Source organism: Hydractinia symbiolongicarpus, chromosome 1, assembly GCF_029227915.1.
Source record: "Hydractinia symbiolongicarpus strain clone_291-10 chromosome 1, HSymV2.1, whole genome shotgun sequence".
Lineage (NCBI taxonomy): Eukaryota > Metazoa > Cnidaria > Hydrozoa > Anthoathecata > Hydractiniidae > Hydractinia > Hydractinia symbiolongicarpus.
In genome coordinates, this window is record NC_079875.1 from 25,091,193 (window position 1) to 25,109,790 (window position 18,598).

Here is an 18,598-nt window from a genome sequence, read left to right on the forward strand (position 1 = left end):
TATTGTTGGAAATGACAGGTATGGTATTATTTTAAACACTTTAAGTAGTTAAGTGATCTCATCTAAATCATAGCCTATTCTTAGTTCTTAAACTTTATGTAGGTCTGGTAGAGAAAACAGAAATTGATTTTGTTGTTGCTGCTAAAAATGACAAAATTGCCATAACAAAAGTATGTTTCAAAATGTTGTGCGTAACTGTAAAAATAAAATTATTGGCATCTGGCACGTTAGAAGTACAAGCTAGCCATGTCATTAATTAATCGCCTGTTTATCTTAGGTTTTGCCTGTGAAGACTTCTCTTGAAGTTGCCGATAAAGATTTATCTGAACTTATGGCGGTAGGTGTTTTAAATTTACTCCCATTTGAATTTATATAAAAAAGCAGGCATTTATTTGTGTCTTACAACCTTAATAGTCATAAAGAAATTTAAGTTTCTGTGCGTGGATGAAAAAAAGGCTGTTAGTAAACTGGCCAGCCTTGCTATTTAATTTGCGGTAACTTGTAAATATTTCGCATATGTCCCTATGCTATGTTTATACTATTGTTTTTCACTTAACGCTATTTTAAATTTTAGTAACCATAGGAACCTACATCAGTATTTCCAAATAAAGTGTAATCAATTTGTCATGTGTAATTAAATCTTGATTATCTAAAATTTAAGGATATCATGAATGATAGTATAGAGGAACCTGTTTAGTCATTCATTATTCCGGATGTTAGCAAGGTTTTATTTTATTATATTTTAATCTCCTTTAAAAATTTGCGTATTTAAAAAAACGCTTTAAGTATATTTTTAATTTTATACTAGGTGCTGGCGACACGGCTTGATCAAGAGTTTTTTTCGTTGTCACTGTTAAAGACTTCTTCACCTACCTCTGCAAATGTATGAACCATGCATTTATTACCATACTTTGAACGTGTTGAGTTATTTCAAACTGTACCGTTAACTAATAATTGTTTTCTGTTCTTATAAATACTTGTGTTTATAAGGGTTTAAATTCCCCCAGTGATACACCTTCAGACCCACATTGAAGTTGTCTCACTTCACCATGTGCTCAGGGACACCCCCCCTTGGCATTCCATGATGCATTGCAAGGTGGTATAAAAGAGCCATGTGCATAGCATCTTCCTTTTCAGTTCTTCAGCCTTTTCAGCACCGCCTCCCTCCCTTCTACATGTGTTTTTCACTTTACTAGTCGCATTCAGATATGATTTTTCCTGCAGTGACACAGATTCTTGCTCTTAGTTCATTTATGCCTAACGAGGACGTTTTTAGCTCATAGTCATAAGCACCATTATAGAGGCTGTATATATTTATAGTACCTTTATATTACGTATAGATTTTTATTATGCTTAGACTTATTGCTACACTTGTATGTATATAGCTAGTAAGGGTTTTGTATGTTTTTAATTGTGTTTTGTACATTTTACATATTTCTGAAGAACTAGTACTTTCCGCATTCCGGTGTTTTCGATGGGTGAGTTTAATCATTATTTGCTCAATTATCTCATTGTACTCTTAGCAAAAAAAGAAGAATGTAGAAACTGACTGTCATCAGAGAATTACTTCTGAAGAAGTTCTGTGTTGTGGCGAATAACTAGACGACAAAGTATTTATAATACAAGTCAAAAGTATAATTTATCAATAGTTATTATTTCATAAGCTATCTCCAGAGAGGCAATTAATAAATGAAAAATTTATTGTTTCGAAAACAATAGGTGATTAAATAGGAATATGGAGGTTTGAATCATGATCAAGTGAAAAGACTACGAATGCGGTCGTTTACGTTTATATCATTTTATTTCAATACTACGATTTACTTTAAAGCGCGAAAAAACCTCGTTACCAAGAAATAGATGTATTGTGGATGGTGGTGTTAACGCATAGTAGACAGTATTTCATCCAAACGTTTCTAGCAAATTATATAAACGAGTACAGTGAACAAATAGCAACATCATTATTTGCTGTTTACGCGAATTTTATTCATTTTCACTGTCTTGCGCATGTCCACACTGCAAAAAACTTAGGTTATCGGAGCGAAATAATGTTGTTTTTAGTGCACATGAGCCGAAACAAAAATTGTTTGAGAATGTGAAGGAAGAATAAGTAAAACAGCGCATGATGTTATTTATTTTTATTCTCACTTGTGATCTACATTACATCTTCCAATAATCTTTTTGCTTTTAATTTTGTGATAACTGGTTTCCTAATCCAAAAAAATCAACAATTTCTCATATTCATTCTGTCCCTGATGCCTTCCAGATGCTATGACTCTCTGCATTGCATCAAACATAAAGTTATATTATTAAAAATTTATATATAAAATTTGTCCCCATAAACTGCATAACTGCAATGTCTCGTATATACGCATATAGTGCTTGAAAGACATTCCGGGGACAAAAAAAAATTAAAAAAATAATATTCTCAGTTTATTCATTTGCAAGGTTGTGGTACGCTATTCCAAACCTGTGGTGCTACTCCGACTTAAATTTGCTGTTCCAATAACGAGGAAAGTGGTTTCTAAAATATGTCCCCGTAAGTGCACAAAGATATATAGTCCCCGAAAGTGCACATCCATGAGTACATATATTTTTATATACAAATAAATAAAAACTATAAAAAGAGGGCAATGCTTGGGACCAGCCTGAAGTTACTGGGGTGATATGCGTGGGCGTAAAACCACGAATACATGAAAGAAAAATTTCACACCCCCTTGCAGAGCTTCTTACAAGAATAACTATGGGTACAGCAGTATCGTTAACCCTGTAGACCAAGTGAGCAAACTTGGCCTCCCTACTGGACTGGGGTAAAAAGTGGGGTTGTCACACCCAAAGACAAGACATAGTCGAACCCCCTTGCTATGCTTCTTATCAGAGAGAAAATAATATACAAAGAGGTGGCAAGTCACCGCAATGATGAACTCAACCTGTTAGGTCTTTGGAAATAAGCTAGAGGTTGTACTCCTCTAGAGAAAATGCCTCTAAAAGCACAATTCTCCCTTTCTATAAAAAGAATAAAAAGGACACAACACATTTGAAAAGATGAATAGAACTTTAACCAAGGACAGGTATAGGTTTCGACCCATATTTAGAGTGAGCAAACTCTAGGTTCACGGTAGACTGCTTGTGACAGAAACCGCTAGGGAAAGATAACCCTCCCCCTTTTATGTGAATGTTAATCAAACAAATTTTTACATTTTCGCAAAAAACAACACATACACAGAAGAGTTATTTAAATCGGATGGTGCAACTCTAACAACCGCTTTATCGTCACATCTTAACCATGAGCCACAGCTGCGATCTTTAATGAATGCCCAATAGTGATCTGCTCCTAGGGTGCCCGAATGTTTAATAGTGGCAGCTAACGAATATTTGTTGTTAAATGATATGTCATCCGTTGGCTGAGAGCGAAATCTAAAAATGTCGTCATTTGAAGCAAGGCAGGTAACAGATTTGTTATTTTTTAGGGTTCTTCCATCAAGAAACGTAAACCTCTTCAGTTGGATAATTAGAATGTCTCCACACTGGGTGAAAACCGGTTTGCTTGTACTGTCTTGATAAAAAGAGCACTGTGGGCAAAGCCACCTGTCATTCTAGTTGATAAGAAGCATGCATTTCATGACGTCGTAGTGGTTATAATGTTGGTGATATTATTTGCGATAACCAAAGGGCCTGTTAATTCACCCAAGACATGAAGAAGTATTTGTGGCACGTCCTGCTGGGTATTAATGTTGAATGGGGTCTTCCTAATGCTGGACATCTTACACTGCAAGGCTCTTAAGAAGGCAGAAGGGTCAACAGCTGTGGAACACTGGGACAGCATGGACATACTCAGCATAACAGACTTCAGTAGAGGAGAAACAAGAGAAGATTCCGAAGCACAATGTAACCAAAATGATGGGATTGCAGTTAATGCTTGCAGGATGGAATTGGCGTAACAGGTGTTTCCCTTTCTTATTAATCCTGCGTGAATTACTTTGCTGTGGGTAGATGGGTCTGAGCCTGCCCTAACATGTGTATTGGGCTGGGTGACTGTTAGTTGTTTGGCCTTTGGCATTAGAGGAGTGGGTATGGAATAGCTGGTTGAAATAGGGATGTGGCTCTGTTAATTCCATACCTTTGTATTTCTAGCGACCCAAATACAGAAAGAAGCTTTCATGCACATGTCACCAAGTTGACGAGCAGCTTGGAAAGTTTTTCTGAGATGCAATCAGGGAAGGGAACATCATAGAACTCATCTTTAACAGTCAAGGATTTATGTTTGTCCAACCGGTTCGTCCACGCTCTACTTTAATTCACCCTCAGCTATGTCAACTGCATCGCTCACCTTCCAAGAAACTGCCTTTAGGGATGGATTGAGTGTTGACAGAATTGGATCCTTGGAGTCTCGAAAAGGTAGGTGAACACTAATCTTTGCGCACATTAAAATAGAAGTGAGGCTGTTAATGGACAGAGGGCAAGGAGAGGAGTCAGCATATAGGGAGATGTTTGTGATGGAACGGTGCAAGTTAGCCATTTTCATATGAACACTGAAACCTTTTGCTCTATGCGCCCTGCAACAGTTTCACTCACCCTAACAAACATTAGTATTCTACAAAATTTTTACCAGAGTCAGATTTGACCAAGCTTGATAAACAACTCACAGATAAAATAAAATAGCCTCCGAAACGATTAGTCACATTGTTCAATTTAAACTCAGGGTTTTCGCTGAGTCGTTCGTTTGCGTCTAAGCTTTTGTTTGAGAGAAACTTATTTTATCAAATCGATACGGTGGCCCACAAGTGTCACGGCAAAACAAGAAAGCTCACGGCAAAATAAAAAAGCTCACAGCAACGCAAGAAAGCTCACGGCAAAAGAAGAAAGCTCACGGCAAAAGAAGAAAGCTCACGGCAAAATAAAAAAGCTCACGGCAAAACAAAAAAGTCCGCAAAATAATACCATTTTACTTGTCGTATATAGGTGTATTGGTCAAGACAGTTGTAGTGATCAGGTATCTAAAATTCCAATATCATGAAAATAGTATTAAATCATCTGTAATTTAATTTCTTAGCTATACTATCCTCAAATGGCCGAATTTGATGAACAAAGCTGGATAAGTTACTACTTTGAACATGGTTATGAGTACGATGAAATTTTACATTTCTTAAAAGATTACCACGATTACAAAATCAGTCGCAGCACGCTCTTACGTCGACTTAAAATGTATGGTTTACACAGACGATCAGGCGGAGATCTACCTGATGAGCTTTTACAAAGGGCGCGTAATCAAATCCGGGCTGATATTACGGGCCTCAATCATCAAATGGATATCGAGCCGTGTGGCATTCACTTCGTCTGAAGGCAATACACGTACCTAGGTGTTTGGTGCAAAATTTACTAAAAGAAGTCGATCCTGAAGGGTCAGCATTAAGACGAAAACATCGTCTCAAAAGACGAACTTACAGTAATCCTGGGCCAGACTATGCGTGGCATGTAGATGGCCATGATAAGCTTAAACCCTTCGGTTTTCCAATACATGGAGCTATAGATGGTTATAGCAGAAAGGTCCTGTGGCTTAAAGTTGTGCACTCGAATAACTGTCCCCGTACCGTAGCAAACTTGTTTTTAGATTATGTGAAGAATTGTGGTGGATGCCCTGTGAAGCTTGTAACCGATTTGGGAACTGAAAACAGTTTAACTGCTGCTTTACACGCTTATTTTTGGGAAGACGTAGATGCACATAGCTACGTGCCTTCACCAAGAAATCAAAGAATCGAGAGCTGGTGGTCATTTTACGTCAAAACAAGTGGTGCTTGGTGGCGAAATTTTTTTCGCCAACTTGAAACAGATGGAACAATTGACATGACAAGTGATCTTAATATGGAATGTTTGTGGTATTGTTTTTCAGGGGTAATTCAAAAGGATTTGGATGTTGTTAAAAAACAATGGAACACTCACAGAATACGAAAATCTCGCTTTGATACTGTTTCAGGCCGTCCAAATATTTTGTACTTTTTGCCATCTCGTAGCAAAGGAGAGGAAAATCTAAAATTGTTAGTACCACGCCAAGAGTTACACAGGATGACACAATACATTTCAATAATCAAGAAAGAAACAGATTATCAAGTATATTTTAAATACGCTCAAAGAATACTGCAGATATCAGACCCTGAAAATTATCATGAAGCCCTAGTTTTATATAACCGATTAATAGTTGTTGCAGTGCATGGTTCCTAATAAAGAGAACTCGTAAGATGTTCAAAGTTTATATACAACAAAAATATTATACAGAAAAAACAATGTAAATATAAAAACGTATACGTGTAAAAAACGTAACTCTGCAAGTAATAACAAATCTCAGTTTTTTCCAAACAAAACAAAACCTTAATATGTAGCAGGTAAATTACAATAAAACCCTTTTTTCTGCTCTGTTGATTCTATGAAACTTGGTATAAAACAAAAATTACCAACAATAACAAAAGATGAAGATACGCAATATATAGTCTTAACACTTTCCAAAACCAACGCTATCTAACATTGATCTTGAAAGCAGTTCTGCAAACTCTGAGTCATCTTTACAAGCTCTGGGCAAACTCATTGTTAATGAACATGTAGAGGAAAATGGTAATCGTTTTACATTATCTGTAAAATCATAAAAATTTAATGTGATTGGTTTTGGGAATCCAAGAGGTGGGACTTTGTCAGCTCCTGTAATAAATGCTAGGAGGTTCTCAAATATCAAATCATTTATTTTACCTTCGAACAAGTCCTGTAAATATATTTCAAAATAATAAATTGTGTTGTTTTCTTGCATTCTTTTCTTAGATCCTTCCTCTGAAAATTCAATTTTGTACAAAGATGTAAATTCTGTTAAAGTTAGAGGAGACACTTTGATACCAAGTACATCTTTAAAAACATTAGAATTCCCTTTTGTTAAATCTCCAAGACCACCAACAAAATTCATTCCAAAGAAAAATTGTTCCATTTCTGCATGAACATGATATATAAACATCTGTCTTAACAAACATTCAAGGATATAGTCCTTATCTTTAAATTTAGCCATGTAAATTGCAGGATATCCAAGATTGGATTATATGATCACTGCATTGTTCTTTGAAACTACAAAACTGTTGCTCAGAGTCGCAAGTGTATAAACTCATAAGTATGTGCTGTGTGGTCGGCTCAATGAGTTGTATGATATTGCACTTGTCGTATGTACGTCCTGCCATTAGGTAATATAAATCAACAGATAATATATTTAGACCAGGACCGCCCTGTAAAATGTTCCATGCAGTCAGTTTTCCAGCTAATTCATATCGCTTATTCTGAAAACATGTAATATCATGTGCAAACCAGTCTCTCATAAATAATTGACTCTGAGCTATTTCTGTCATCAAAAGACGTAAAAATTCCCTTCGAGGTCCTCCCTCATGTACTCCAAGTTCTCCTGAAAAATGTATGTCCATAGGCTTAACAAAAGAGAAAGTATCCCGTTGTATAGCACGCAGGGTCGACTTGTAAACAGATTGACGATTTACAGTCACAGTTACAGGATGTTCATTTTTTTCATTAAAATTATCTGAAATATATTTTGATAATATCACTGAAGCACTTTCCTCTGGTAAACAGTCTTTTAAACTATTAACGATTGCTTGGTGCATCGCTCCATTCTCACATTCATCTTCTTCTTCATCATCAAACAAGGATAAGAAAGTCTTGTAAGAATTATTGTCTCTGCTTGTGGATGGAACATTATCTAAAAACAAATCAATTATGTCAAGATAAAACACAATTATAGAACATAACAGGAAAAGTGCAGTGTACTGCATATTAAACCTAGTTTTTATAATGCAATAACAGGCTGCAGAAAAATTATATATAGACATTGCAATGTAGCTTTAAGCTTTTAATCTTAAAAAAACATGGTTGCCTTGGAATATGGAAAGAATTAACATCGTATACCTGATAACAATTCTGGTGAAATGTATGTCATATTTTCTGGGAGTAGTGCGCTATTACTTGCTGGTGATACTGATATGACAGATGAACTTTGAAAATTTGACACATGGGAATATTCCGTCTTGTCTTTGACTTTGATCTCCTCCAATAAATGGGTCATAATGCTGGCTTAATTTACATGGTGGCTCATCACTATCACTACTTGCATACTGGTCCAACTTCTTGGTAATCATGAAGTCATTTTCTTTGCAAAGGTATAAAACAATTCTTTTGTAATCTTTTCCCACTTCTTCTCGATATCTGTGTAAAATAAAATCCTCCTCACAACCAGGAATCGTTGTAACTTTCTCCCCACTCTCATAAAGTAAACAATACTCCTCTTCTGTATCATAAAAATCAGGATGATATTGTCGCCACTTATTTTCTGCCTTTATCAACACACCCATTCTCGTATCCATGTTTGAAACTTTGCACGAAATTCTCTTTCCACGTTTGATTTTAAGTTTACACTCGCTTTCCCGCCATTCCATCAAGCCAATACAAATAGTAACATCCTCTTCTTTTACATGCTTTTCCTTTCTTTTTTCCCCTTTACTCTGTCCTTCCATTGGCGCCCCTTTTCTTGCCTAAATTTTTCGAAAGATTTCACTGTAGGTTGTATAAAACCTTTATCGACTTCTCCAATTGCTGAAGGCTGTACAAAACAATGCATTTCTTCGTCCCCACCTGCACTGTTTCTCGACCGTCTAAAATCTAAACATGAAAAGCCTTTCTGTTAAAAAAGCTACCAGTGCTATAAATGTTAAAATTTCCTGGTTGTTGATACTAACCTAATCCACAAATATGGCAAAACTTTGCATTTTCTGCTGCCAGTATACCACATTTGCAGCAAAACATGCTTGTCGTCTGCTGGCACCTGGCTGGACCTGAAGAAGTTGTTTTCTTTTGCCTTCCTTATTTGTCTCGATTATTATTTTGCCATGACCCCGAGCTTTCGAGCCTAAGCTTTATTCGTTTGCGCCGCGGGGTTTTTTATTTTGTCATAAGAGCTTTCTTGTTTTGCCGTGAGGTTTTCTATTTTGCCGTGAGCTTTCTTGTTTTGCCGTTACACTTGTGGGCCACCGTAAATCGAAGAAGAAAGCTTAGTTAACTAGGCTATACTGCTGGCGCTTTTGTTAGCTTCGTAAAATTGTTGACAATAGACATAATCGTGTAGCAAAACGTTTGCTAAAGTATTGCGCCAATGTCTGATTATTAGAAATTGCATTTTGCAAGTTGTAAGCCAAATTGCAACCAGCCAGTATTTTGTCTGTAGCGCTTGTTATTTCTTTTCAATATTACGGCGAAGTGCTAACACATTGCAGCTGATGTTGGAATACATCTTAAAGTTAACTGTCATTGATAGAATTAAAGTGCGCCAATAATCCCTGACCGTACCCTTCGTATATCAATTTTGTTATTACTAACTCGTCTATCTACCTGTGATTCTTCGTTATCCCCTTTCACTAGGCATTGGATCTTAGACCACAAAAGTACACCATCAAGAGGTACTTATGCTTACGGAAAGCTTCTTCTTAGTGCCTTTTTATGTAAATAGTTTTTGTTTTGTTTTCGTAATGAATTCCTTTAAAGTTTATCCGTTAAAAGAGATTCACTTCAATAAGTTTTATTTATTTTATGCACTGAATCGCTTGTTTTTATTGTCTCTAAACTGTAACTGTTTTTATCATTGTTTTGTTTAATGTTTTCTGTTGTATTCAAAGGTTACTTTAATGTTAGTCAAAAAGAATCCACGGCTTAACGTCCGTTTTCCATGTTAGCATGGGTTGGACGGGGTATATTAATGACCCTCTTCCAATTTGATCTAGACTGTGTTAGATCTAAACTCAAATTCCTCTGTATCAAGTCTGACCTTATAACCTCCTGCCAAGTCTTTCTTGGTCTGCCTCTGGGCTTTGCCCCACGAACTATATCTCCTCCATTCTTTCCAAATGCCCCAGCCAATTCAATCTTCTTATCTTGATAACATTCTACAGATACTTAGCTCATCTGAACTCTTTGTGTCTCTCACACTGGCTTTACACATCCACCTAACCATTCTCATATCATTTCTTTCTAAACGGTCAAGATCTTACTGCTTCACTGCCCATGTCTTACTACCGTACAACATAACACTTCTTACACAGGCCTCATATAACCTACCTTTTACCTCAATTAACAAGACTCTGCTAGTCAAAAAAGGAAGTAAGTCCCTGGACTTTTTATAAACAGAGCCTTTTTGACTAGGCATAACTTTAGATACACATGTGATTAAGTGCTAAAATTTTGTGACTATTCCTAACTTTTATTATTGCATCTGATGAAAAAAAAATTTTTTACTTTGCTCGGGGTATTGCTTTTTTCGGACGGGGTAAATTTTTTGGAATTTTAAAAACTGTTGAAATTCATGTAAGAAAGTTATAAAATGTTTTTTTGGGTATATAAATATTCTATTATTTCTATTATTCTATTAAAACCACTGCACCACTTCGATGAAAACTAACATATTTGTGGATGATCCTGTTGTGACATTGGTTGCTTTTAATCAATGTTAGTTTATTACTCAGATATGCCAGTGCAATCTCATGAATTGCTTTAAAGATGGAAATACATGAGTTGCATAACCCAAGAAAGTTTCATCACTCATAACCAATTTGTTAAATTTGTTGACTGCGGCGATTTGCTGTGCAGTTGACATAGCTCTGTAGTTTTCGACAATCCTCCAATCACCTGTAAAAAAACGCAATATAATTATGCACCGAAACCGTCTCCAAGTCCTACAACCTTTAAATTAAATCTCCTATAAAAGAACGTTACAATAATCGAACGTCATGTCATCTATCATCCTTCACTTTTTACGTTTTATCCTAGCTTGAAGTTTTTCATTTCAATTTAATTCAACTTTCTCATCTTATTTATTCACCTCGTGTTGGATCAATTTTGATGATCTCTTTCAAAGTTAACTTGCCAATGCTTTTGCTTCTCTTGACCATAGAATAATAGATTTGTTGTTATTTTGTGTGTAATCTGCTGGTTGATTACCTAAGCCACACGCTGTCCTGGTGGAACATTGATCTTGAAAGCAGTTCTGCAAACTCTGAGTCATCTTTACAAGCTCTGGGCAAACTCATTGTTAATGAACATGTAGAGGAAAATGGTAATCGTTTTACATTATCTGTAAAATCATAAAAATTTAATGTGATTGGTTTTGGGAATCCAAGAGGTGGGACTTTGTCAGCTCCTGTAATAAATGCTAGGAGGTTCTCAAATATCAAATCATTTATTTTACCTTCGAACAAGTCCTGTAAATATATTTCAAAATAATAAATTGTGTTGTTTTCTTGCATTCTTTTCTTAGATCCTTCCTCTGAAAATTCAATTTTGTACAAAGATGTAAATTCTGTTAAAGTTAGAGGAGACACTTTGATACCAAGTACATCTTTAAAAACATTAGAATTCCCTTTTGTTAAATCTCCAAGACCACCAACAAAATTCATTCCAAAGAAAAATTGTTCCATTTCTGCATGAACATGATATATAAACATCTGTCTTAACAAACATTCAAGGATATAGTCCTTATCTTTAAATTTAGCCATGTAAATTGCAGGATATCCAAGATTGGATTATATGATCACTGCATTGTTCTTTGAAACTACAAAACTGTTGCTCAGAGTCGCAAGTGTATAAACTCATAAGTATGTGCTGTGTGGTCGGCTCAATGAGTTGTATGATATTGCACTTGTCGTATGTACGTCCTGCCATTAGGTAATATAAATCAACAGATAATATATTTAGACCAGGACCGCCCTGTAAAATGTTCCATGCAGTCAGTTTTCCAGCTAATTCATATCGCTTATTCTGAAAACATGTAATATCATGTGCAAACCAGTCTCTCATAAATAATTGACTCTGAGCTATTTCTGTCATCAAAAGACGTAAAAATTCCCTTCGAGGTCCTCCCTCATGTACTCCAAGTTCTCCTGAAAAATGTATGTCCATAGGCTTAACAAAAGAGAAAGTATCCCGTTGTATAGCACGCAGGGTCGACTTGTAAACAGATTGACGATTTACAGTCACAGTTACAGGATGTTCATTTTTTTCATTAAAATTATCTGAAATATATTTTGATAATATCACTGAAGCACTTTCCTCTGGTAAACAGTCTTTTAAACTATTAACGATTGCTTGGTGCATCGCTCCATTCTCACATTCATCTTCTTCTTCATCATCAAACAAGGATAAGAAAGTCTTGTAAGAATTATTGTCTCTGCTTGTGGATGGAACATTATCTAAAAACAAATCAATTATGTCAAGATAAAACACAATTATAGAACATAACAGGAAAAGTGCAGTGTACTGCATATTAAACCTAGTTTTTATAATGCAATAACAGGCTGCAGAAAAATTATATATAGACATTGCAATGTAGCTTTAAGCTTTTAATCTTAAAAAAACATGGTTGCCTTGGAATATGGAAAGAATTAACATCGTATACCTGATAACAATTCTGGTGAAATGTATGTCATATTTTCTGGGAGTAGTGCGCTATTACTTGCTGGTGATACTGATATGACAGATGAACTTTGAAAATTTGACACATGGGAATATTCCGTCTTGTCTTTGACTTTGATCTCCTCCAATAAATGGGTCATAATGCTGGCTTAATTTACATGGTGGCTCATCACTATCACTACTTGCATACTGGTCCAACTTCTTGGTAATCATGAAGTCATTTTCTTTGCAAAGGTATAAAACAATTCTTTTGTAATCTTTTCCCACTTCTTCTCGATATCTGTGTAAAATAAAATCCTCCTCACAACCAGGAATCGTTGTAACTTTCTCCCCACTCTCATAAAGTAAACAATACTCCTCTTCTGTATCATAAAAATCAGGATGATATTGTCGCCACTTATTTTCTGCCTTTATCAACACACCCATTCTCGTATCCATGTTTGAAACTTTGCACGAAATTCTCTTTCCACGTTTGATTTTAAGTTTACACTCGCTTTCCCGCCATTCCATCAAGCCAATACAAATAGTAACATCCTCTTCTTTTACATGCTTTTCCTTTCTTTTTTCCCCTTTACTCTGTCCTTCCATTGGCGCCCCTTTTCTTGCCTAAATTTTTCGAAAGATTTCACTGTAGGTTGTATAAAACCTTTATCGACTTCTCCAATTGCTGAAGGCTGTACAAAACAATGCATTTCTTCGTCCCCACCTGCACTGTTTCTCGACCGTCTAAAATCTAAACATGAAAAGCCTTTCTGTTAAAAAAGCTACCAGTGCTATAAATGTTAAAATTTCCTGGTTGTTGATACTAACCTAATCCACAAATATGGCAAAACTTTGCATTTTCTGCTGCCAGTATACCACATTTGCAGCAAAACATGCTTGTCGTCTGCTGGCACCTGGCTGGACCTGAAGAAGTTGTTTTCTTTTGCCTTCCTTATTTGTCTCGATTATTATTTTGCCATGACCCTGAGCTTTCGAGCCTAAGCTTTATTCGTTTGCGCCGCGGGGTTTTTTATTTTGTCATAAGAGCTTTCTTGTTTTGCCGTGAGGTTTTCTATTTTGCCGTGAGCTTTCTTGTTTTGCCGTTACACTTGTGGGCCACCGTAAATCGAAGAAGAAAGCTTAGTTAACTAGGCTATACTGCTGGCGCTTTTGTTAGCTTCGTAAAATTGTTGACAATAGACATAATCGTGTAGCAAAACGTTTGCTAAAGTATTGCGCCAATGTCTGATTATTAGAAATTGCATTTTGCAAGTTGTAAGCCAAATTGCAACCAGCCAGTATTTTGTCTGTAGCGCTTGTTATTTCTTTTCAATATTACGGCGAAGTGCTAACACATTGCAGCTGATGTTGGAATACATCTTAAAGTTAACTGTCATTGATAGAATTAAAGTGCGCCAATAATCCCTGACCGTACCCTTCGTATATCAATTTTGTTATTACTAACTCGTCTATCTACCTGTGATTCTTCGTTATCCCCTTTCACTAGGCATTGGATCTTAGACCACAAAAGTACACCATCAAGAGGTACTTATGCTTACGGAAAGCTTCTTCTTAGTGCCTTTTTATGTAAATAGTTTTTGTTTTGTTTTCGTAATGAATTCCTTTAAAGTTTATCCGTTAAAAGAGATTCACTTCAATAAGTTTTATTTATTTTATGCACTGAATCGCTTGTTTTTATTGTCTCTAAACTGTAACTGTTTTTATCATTGTTTTGTTTAATGTTTTCTGTTGTATTCAAAGGTTACTTTAATGTTAGTCAAAAAGAATCCACGGCTTAACGTCCGTTTTCCATGTTAGCATGGGTTGGACGGGGTATATTAATGACCCTCTTCCAATTTGATCTAGACTGTGTTAGATCTAAACTCAAATTCCTCTGTATCAAGTCTGACCTTATAACCTCCTGCCAAGTCTTTCTTGGTCTGCCTCTGGGCTTTGCCCCACGAACTATATCTCCTCCATTCTTTCCAAATGCCCCAGCCAATTCAATCTTCTTATCTTGATAACATTCTACAGATACTTAGCTCATCTGAACTCTTTGTGTCTCTCACACTGGCTTTACACATCCACCTAACCATTCTCATATCATTTCTTTCTAAACGGTCAAGATCTTACTGCTTCACTGCCCATGTCTTACTACCGTACAACATAACACTTCTTACACAGGCCTCATATAACCTACCTTTTACCTCAATTAACAAGACTCTGCTAGTCAAAAAAGGAAGTAAGTCCCTGGACTTTTTATAAACAGAGCCTTTTTGACTAGGCATAACTTTAGATACACATGTGATTAAGTGCTAAAATTTTGTGACTATTCCTAACTTTTATTATTGCATCTGATGAAAAAAAAATTTTTTACTTTGCTCGGGGTATTGCTTTTTTCGGACGGGGTAAATTTTTTGGAATTTTAAAAACTGTTGAAATTCATGTAAGAAAGTTATAAAATGTTTTTTTGGGTATATAAATATTCTATTATTTCTATTATTCTATTAAAACCACTGCACCACTTCGATGAAAACTAACATATTTGTGGATGATCCTGTTGTGACATTGGTTGCTTTTAATCAATGTTAGTTTATTACTCAGATATGCCAGTGCAATCTCATGAATTGCTTTAAAGATGGAAATACATGAGTTGCATAACCCAAGAAAGTTTCATCACTCATAACCAATTTGTTAAATTTGTTGACTGCGGCGATTTGCTGTGCAGTTGACATAGCTCTGTAGTTTTCGACAATCCTCCAATCACCTGTAAAAAAACGCAATATAATTATGCACCGAAACCGTCTCCAAGTCCTACAACCTTTAAATTAAATCTCCTATAAAAGAACGTTACAATAATCGAACGTCATGTCATCTATCATCCTTCACTTTTTACGTTTTATCCTAGCTTGAAGTTTTTCATTTCAATTTAATTCAACTTTCTCATCTTATTTATTCACCTCGTGTTGGATCAATTTTGATGATCTCTTTCAAAGTTAACTTGCCAATGCTTTTGCTTCTCTTGACCATAGAATAATAGATTTGTTGTTATTTTGTGTGTAATCTGCTGGTTGATTACCTAAGCCACACGCTGTCCTGGTGGAAGCCAGCATATTTGTCCATATATGTTATTTTTTATACTGATTCATGTGTTTAATAATAAACTCCACGTCTATCCGACCATTTACACTACTAAACCCACTTTTATTAAATAGCGCCACCGTCAACGTTTTCACGTTAACCTTTAATCAATTTTATTAACGGTCAATGTTTTTTGTTGCCTGTTAACTTTTCTTGTTAACTGATAACAAATTCAATTGACAGTCAGTTTAAAAGATTGACCGGTAAAAAAGTTAGTTGATGGTTAATAATTTTAATTGTCGGTCGTTACAGATATTTCATAAATATCAAAGACAAATTAACCGTTAATAAAAATTATTACCAGTCAATCAGAAAATTTAAGGATTAATTAAATATGTTGTCTGCCAATTTTAAACGTTGCCAATCAATTTAAATTTAAATTTAAGTCAAATGCACTGAATCTTTGTATCGGTTAATTCTTTCTGTCATTTTATTTTTGATACAACTTTTTCGTATTATCAGAATTATAAAGTTCGTATTATTTCAATGAAATTCGTATATTCGTATATATATAGCTCGTATCGTTTCAAAGAAGTTGGTATCAAAAGTTGCTCGTTTATTATAATTGGACTATTTTCTAAAGTCTTTATATTTAAATTTTTTTAACTATTATAAAGTTCGTTTCCTTATACGAAATTCGGTCATTTTATTTGGACTTATTATCTAGGGTATTTATATTTAAACGTAGACACGTGCTGATTCAGATATATTTGGATCCGGCAATAGAAAAAAGCTTCCTTGAAAGTTGAGTGAATTTAACTTTGTAAGGGAGCTTTTGAGCGATAGCCATTAAGATCACTTGAAAATAAAATGATTGCATCAACCTTTACATCGCTTGCAGCAAATAAAAACAAATTAACATTTGAACTAAATAAAAATCACACAAGCGATGAAATTGCCGTCCCAAACAATTTACTTTGTTTAAAGTTCGTATCATTTTCTTCTTATAATAAAAAAAATTTGTATCATATTTTTAAAAAAGTTTTTAATTGCTATGGTTCTGAAGCAACAACACGAAAACAAACAACAACAATGACAGATAATGTTAGAAGTATATTTCTCTTGTTTCATGTCATAACTACACTTGAGTTTGGGGAAATGGGGGGAGGGGTTTCAGGTTTGGTATCAGGGGGGGCCAAACCAGATGCGTGTGTTTCCATCCTTACCCTTAGTAAGACATATCTCGTGGAAACGTCTGCGTATCTCGTGGAAACGCTAACTCAGCAACTCGCTTGGAAATTGCCTATATCTGAGCGACTCACTTGGAAATCGCCTACGCCTCAGCAACTCGCTTGAAAATTGCCTACATCTGAGCAACTCACTTGGAAATCGCCTACACCTCAGCAACTCGCTTAGAAATTGCCTACCTCTGCGCGACTCACTTGGAAAACGCCTACACTTCAGCAACTCGCTTGGAAATTGCCTACCTCTGCGCGACTCACTTGGAAAACGCCTACACCTCAGCAACTCGCTTGGAAATTGCCTACCTCTCCGCGACTCACTTGGAAATCGCCTACACCTCAGCAACTCCCTTGGAAATTGCCTACATCTCCGAGACTCACTTGGAAATCGGCTACACCTCAGCAACTCGCTTGGAAATTGCCTACTACCTGCTATGGCGTATCTCGTGGAAACGCACCTCATTTGTTAGGGAAACAAACGCATCTTCATCCCATTTGGCTGACGAAGGAAGCCCAACATCCCCAATTTACCCCAAACTAGATTTTTTAAAGGAGACAATTTTTCGATCCATCATGTTATTAGCTAACCTTCAAAATCTGATAATACACAACTTTAAATTGACAAATAATAAGTACAATTGCTGTCAATAATACAAAATCAATGAATAAGGATTGTACTTTAATTTAGAGTTATAGCAGTAATAGCACTATCAATTCTTAGTGGCAGAAGCTGATAACAGTGGGTGGCGAAGTTTTAAATAATCGACAATAGAACTCTGAGAAGTGTTAGGAGGGCTATAGTTAGCAAACATATAGATGTGTGGATAAGACTGTTAAACAATATTATATATTCAATATGTGGACGTAATGTCCCAAATTTTCGTGATGCCGTTGAGTCCTGCAATCCGAGAGGAACATTCTATCATAGCCCTATCAGATAGGTGGATATATCGTCTATAGCAGTCACTAGACCATCTCCCAATGATTTTAATAGCTGAGTCCGGAATGCCACATGACGCTGCTGCAGAAGCACCTCCAATGCGAAAACTATGTGTATTAAGATCAACGTGAAGTGGTAAACTAATTTTTAGGAAGGAATACATATTTTCTGGTAACAAAGTCGCCACAATGTATAACAAACAATGGACCTGGCGTTGTATCGCGAAGGAGAAGGTAATTTTCTAAAGCAGCTACTGGACAGAGCTCACCGCCAATACGAGCCAAGCGAATTTTGAAACCCATTCGAAATGGATCAGTTTTGGAACACTTTATTATTAACAGTTGCTATGTTAGAGTCCGAGTCAATAATAATATCTGTGGCCATGAGATTTACAGAGGCATCAAATGTTTTAACTGCTGGTGACACATATTCAGAAACGCGAAGAAGACCGAAGAACGCAAGTAGGATGAGGGTAAATTAATTTATTTTTTTAAATAAATAAATACAATCTAAAAATTGTTACTTCAATACAAAAGCGTTTAACAAACATAATAAACACAATAAATTAGATATAGATTTAACAGTTCATTAACTTGGTACAACCGAACTACTTGATACAACTTGACAACTCACTCAAAACAATATCATCCCCCATTTCGATTCTTTTATAAATCTCTCTCGAACCTCTCAAACAAAGCAAACAAGCATGAATTAAAGCAAAACAAATCTTAGTTCTGACCCAAGATGATGCAACAGAAATATTTATTTTACGTTTTTCGGCGATCATTTCTGAGAGACGCTTGTAAAAAGTCGCACACTCTCTTCACATTCCTCCGTAAAGAGAAAATACCAGTGGCGTGAATGT

General features: G+C 35.8%; 5 protein-coding genes across 6 annotated transcripts; all 5 read right to left on the reverse strand.

The window, feature by feature from the left end:
* Positions 1-6,229: 6,229 nt before the first annotated feature.
* LOC130616747 (uncharacterized) lies at positions 6,230-8,835 on the reverse strand. Its single transcript, XM_057436378.1, has 5 exons — positions 8,769-8,835; positions 8,639-8,691; positions 8,141-8,564; positions 7,942-8,106; positions 6,230-7,735 (listed from the first exon to the last, which is right to left on the reverse strand). The coding sequence occupies exons 1-5, from the start codon at positions 8,833-8,835 to the stop codon at positions 7,035-7,037; spliced, it is 1,410 nt and encodes a 469-aa protein (XP_057292361.1). The 3' UTR covers positions 6,230-7,034.
* LOC130616581 (uncharacterized) lies at positions 6,485-6,964 on the reverse strand. The gene has a single exon (XM_057436377.1). The coding sequence runs from the start codon at positions 6,962-6,964 to the stop codon at positions 6,485-6,487; it is 480 nt and encodes a 159-aa protein (XP_057292360.1).
* A 2,180-nt stretch (positions 8,836-11,015) lies between the features above and the next one.
* On the reverse strand, positions 11,016-11,495 carry LOC130616913 (uncharacterized). Its single transcript, XM_057436379.1, has one exon. The coding sequence runs from the start codon at positions 11,493-11,495 to the stop codon at positions 11,016-11,018; it is 480 nt and encodes a 159-aa protein (XP_057292362.1).
* Positions 11,496-11,565: 70 nt separating this feature from the next.
* On the reverse strand, positions 11,566-12,339 carry LOC130617079 (uncharacterized). The gene has a single exon (XM_057436380.1). It carries the CDS (start codon positions 12,337-12,339, stop codon positions 11,566-11,568), a length of 774 nt encoding a protein of 257 aa, XP_057292363.1.
* LOC130648194 (uncharacterized) lies at positions 11,819-13,439 on the reverse strand. Of its 2 annotated transcripts, none has more exons than XR_008982923.1 (2): positions 12,473-13,439; positions 11,819-12,266 (listed from the first exon to the last, which is right to left on the reverse strand). XR_008982923.1 is itself a non-coding variant. In XM_057454236.1 (2 exons), the coding sequence occupies exon 2, from the start codon at positions 13,075-13,077 to the stop codon at positions 12,526-12,528; it is 552 nt and encodes a 183-aa protein (XP_057310219.1). In that variant the 5' UTR covers positions 13,078-13,222; positions 13,300-13,419; the 3' UTR covers positions 12,304-12,525. The 2 variants fall into 2 exon arrangements, 1 of the variants encoding a protein (XP_057310219.1); XM_057454236.1 differs by lacking the exon at positions 11,819-12,266 and having other exon boundaries at positions 12,304-13,222; positions 13,300-13,419.
* Between the last annotated feature and the right edge of the window lie 5,159 nt (positions 13,440-18,598).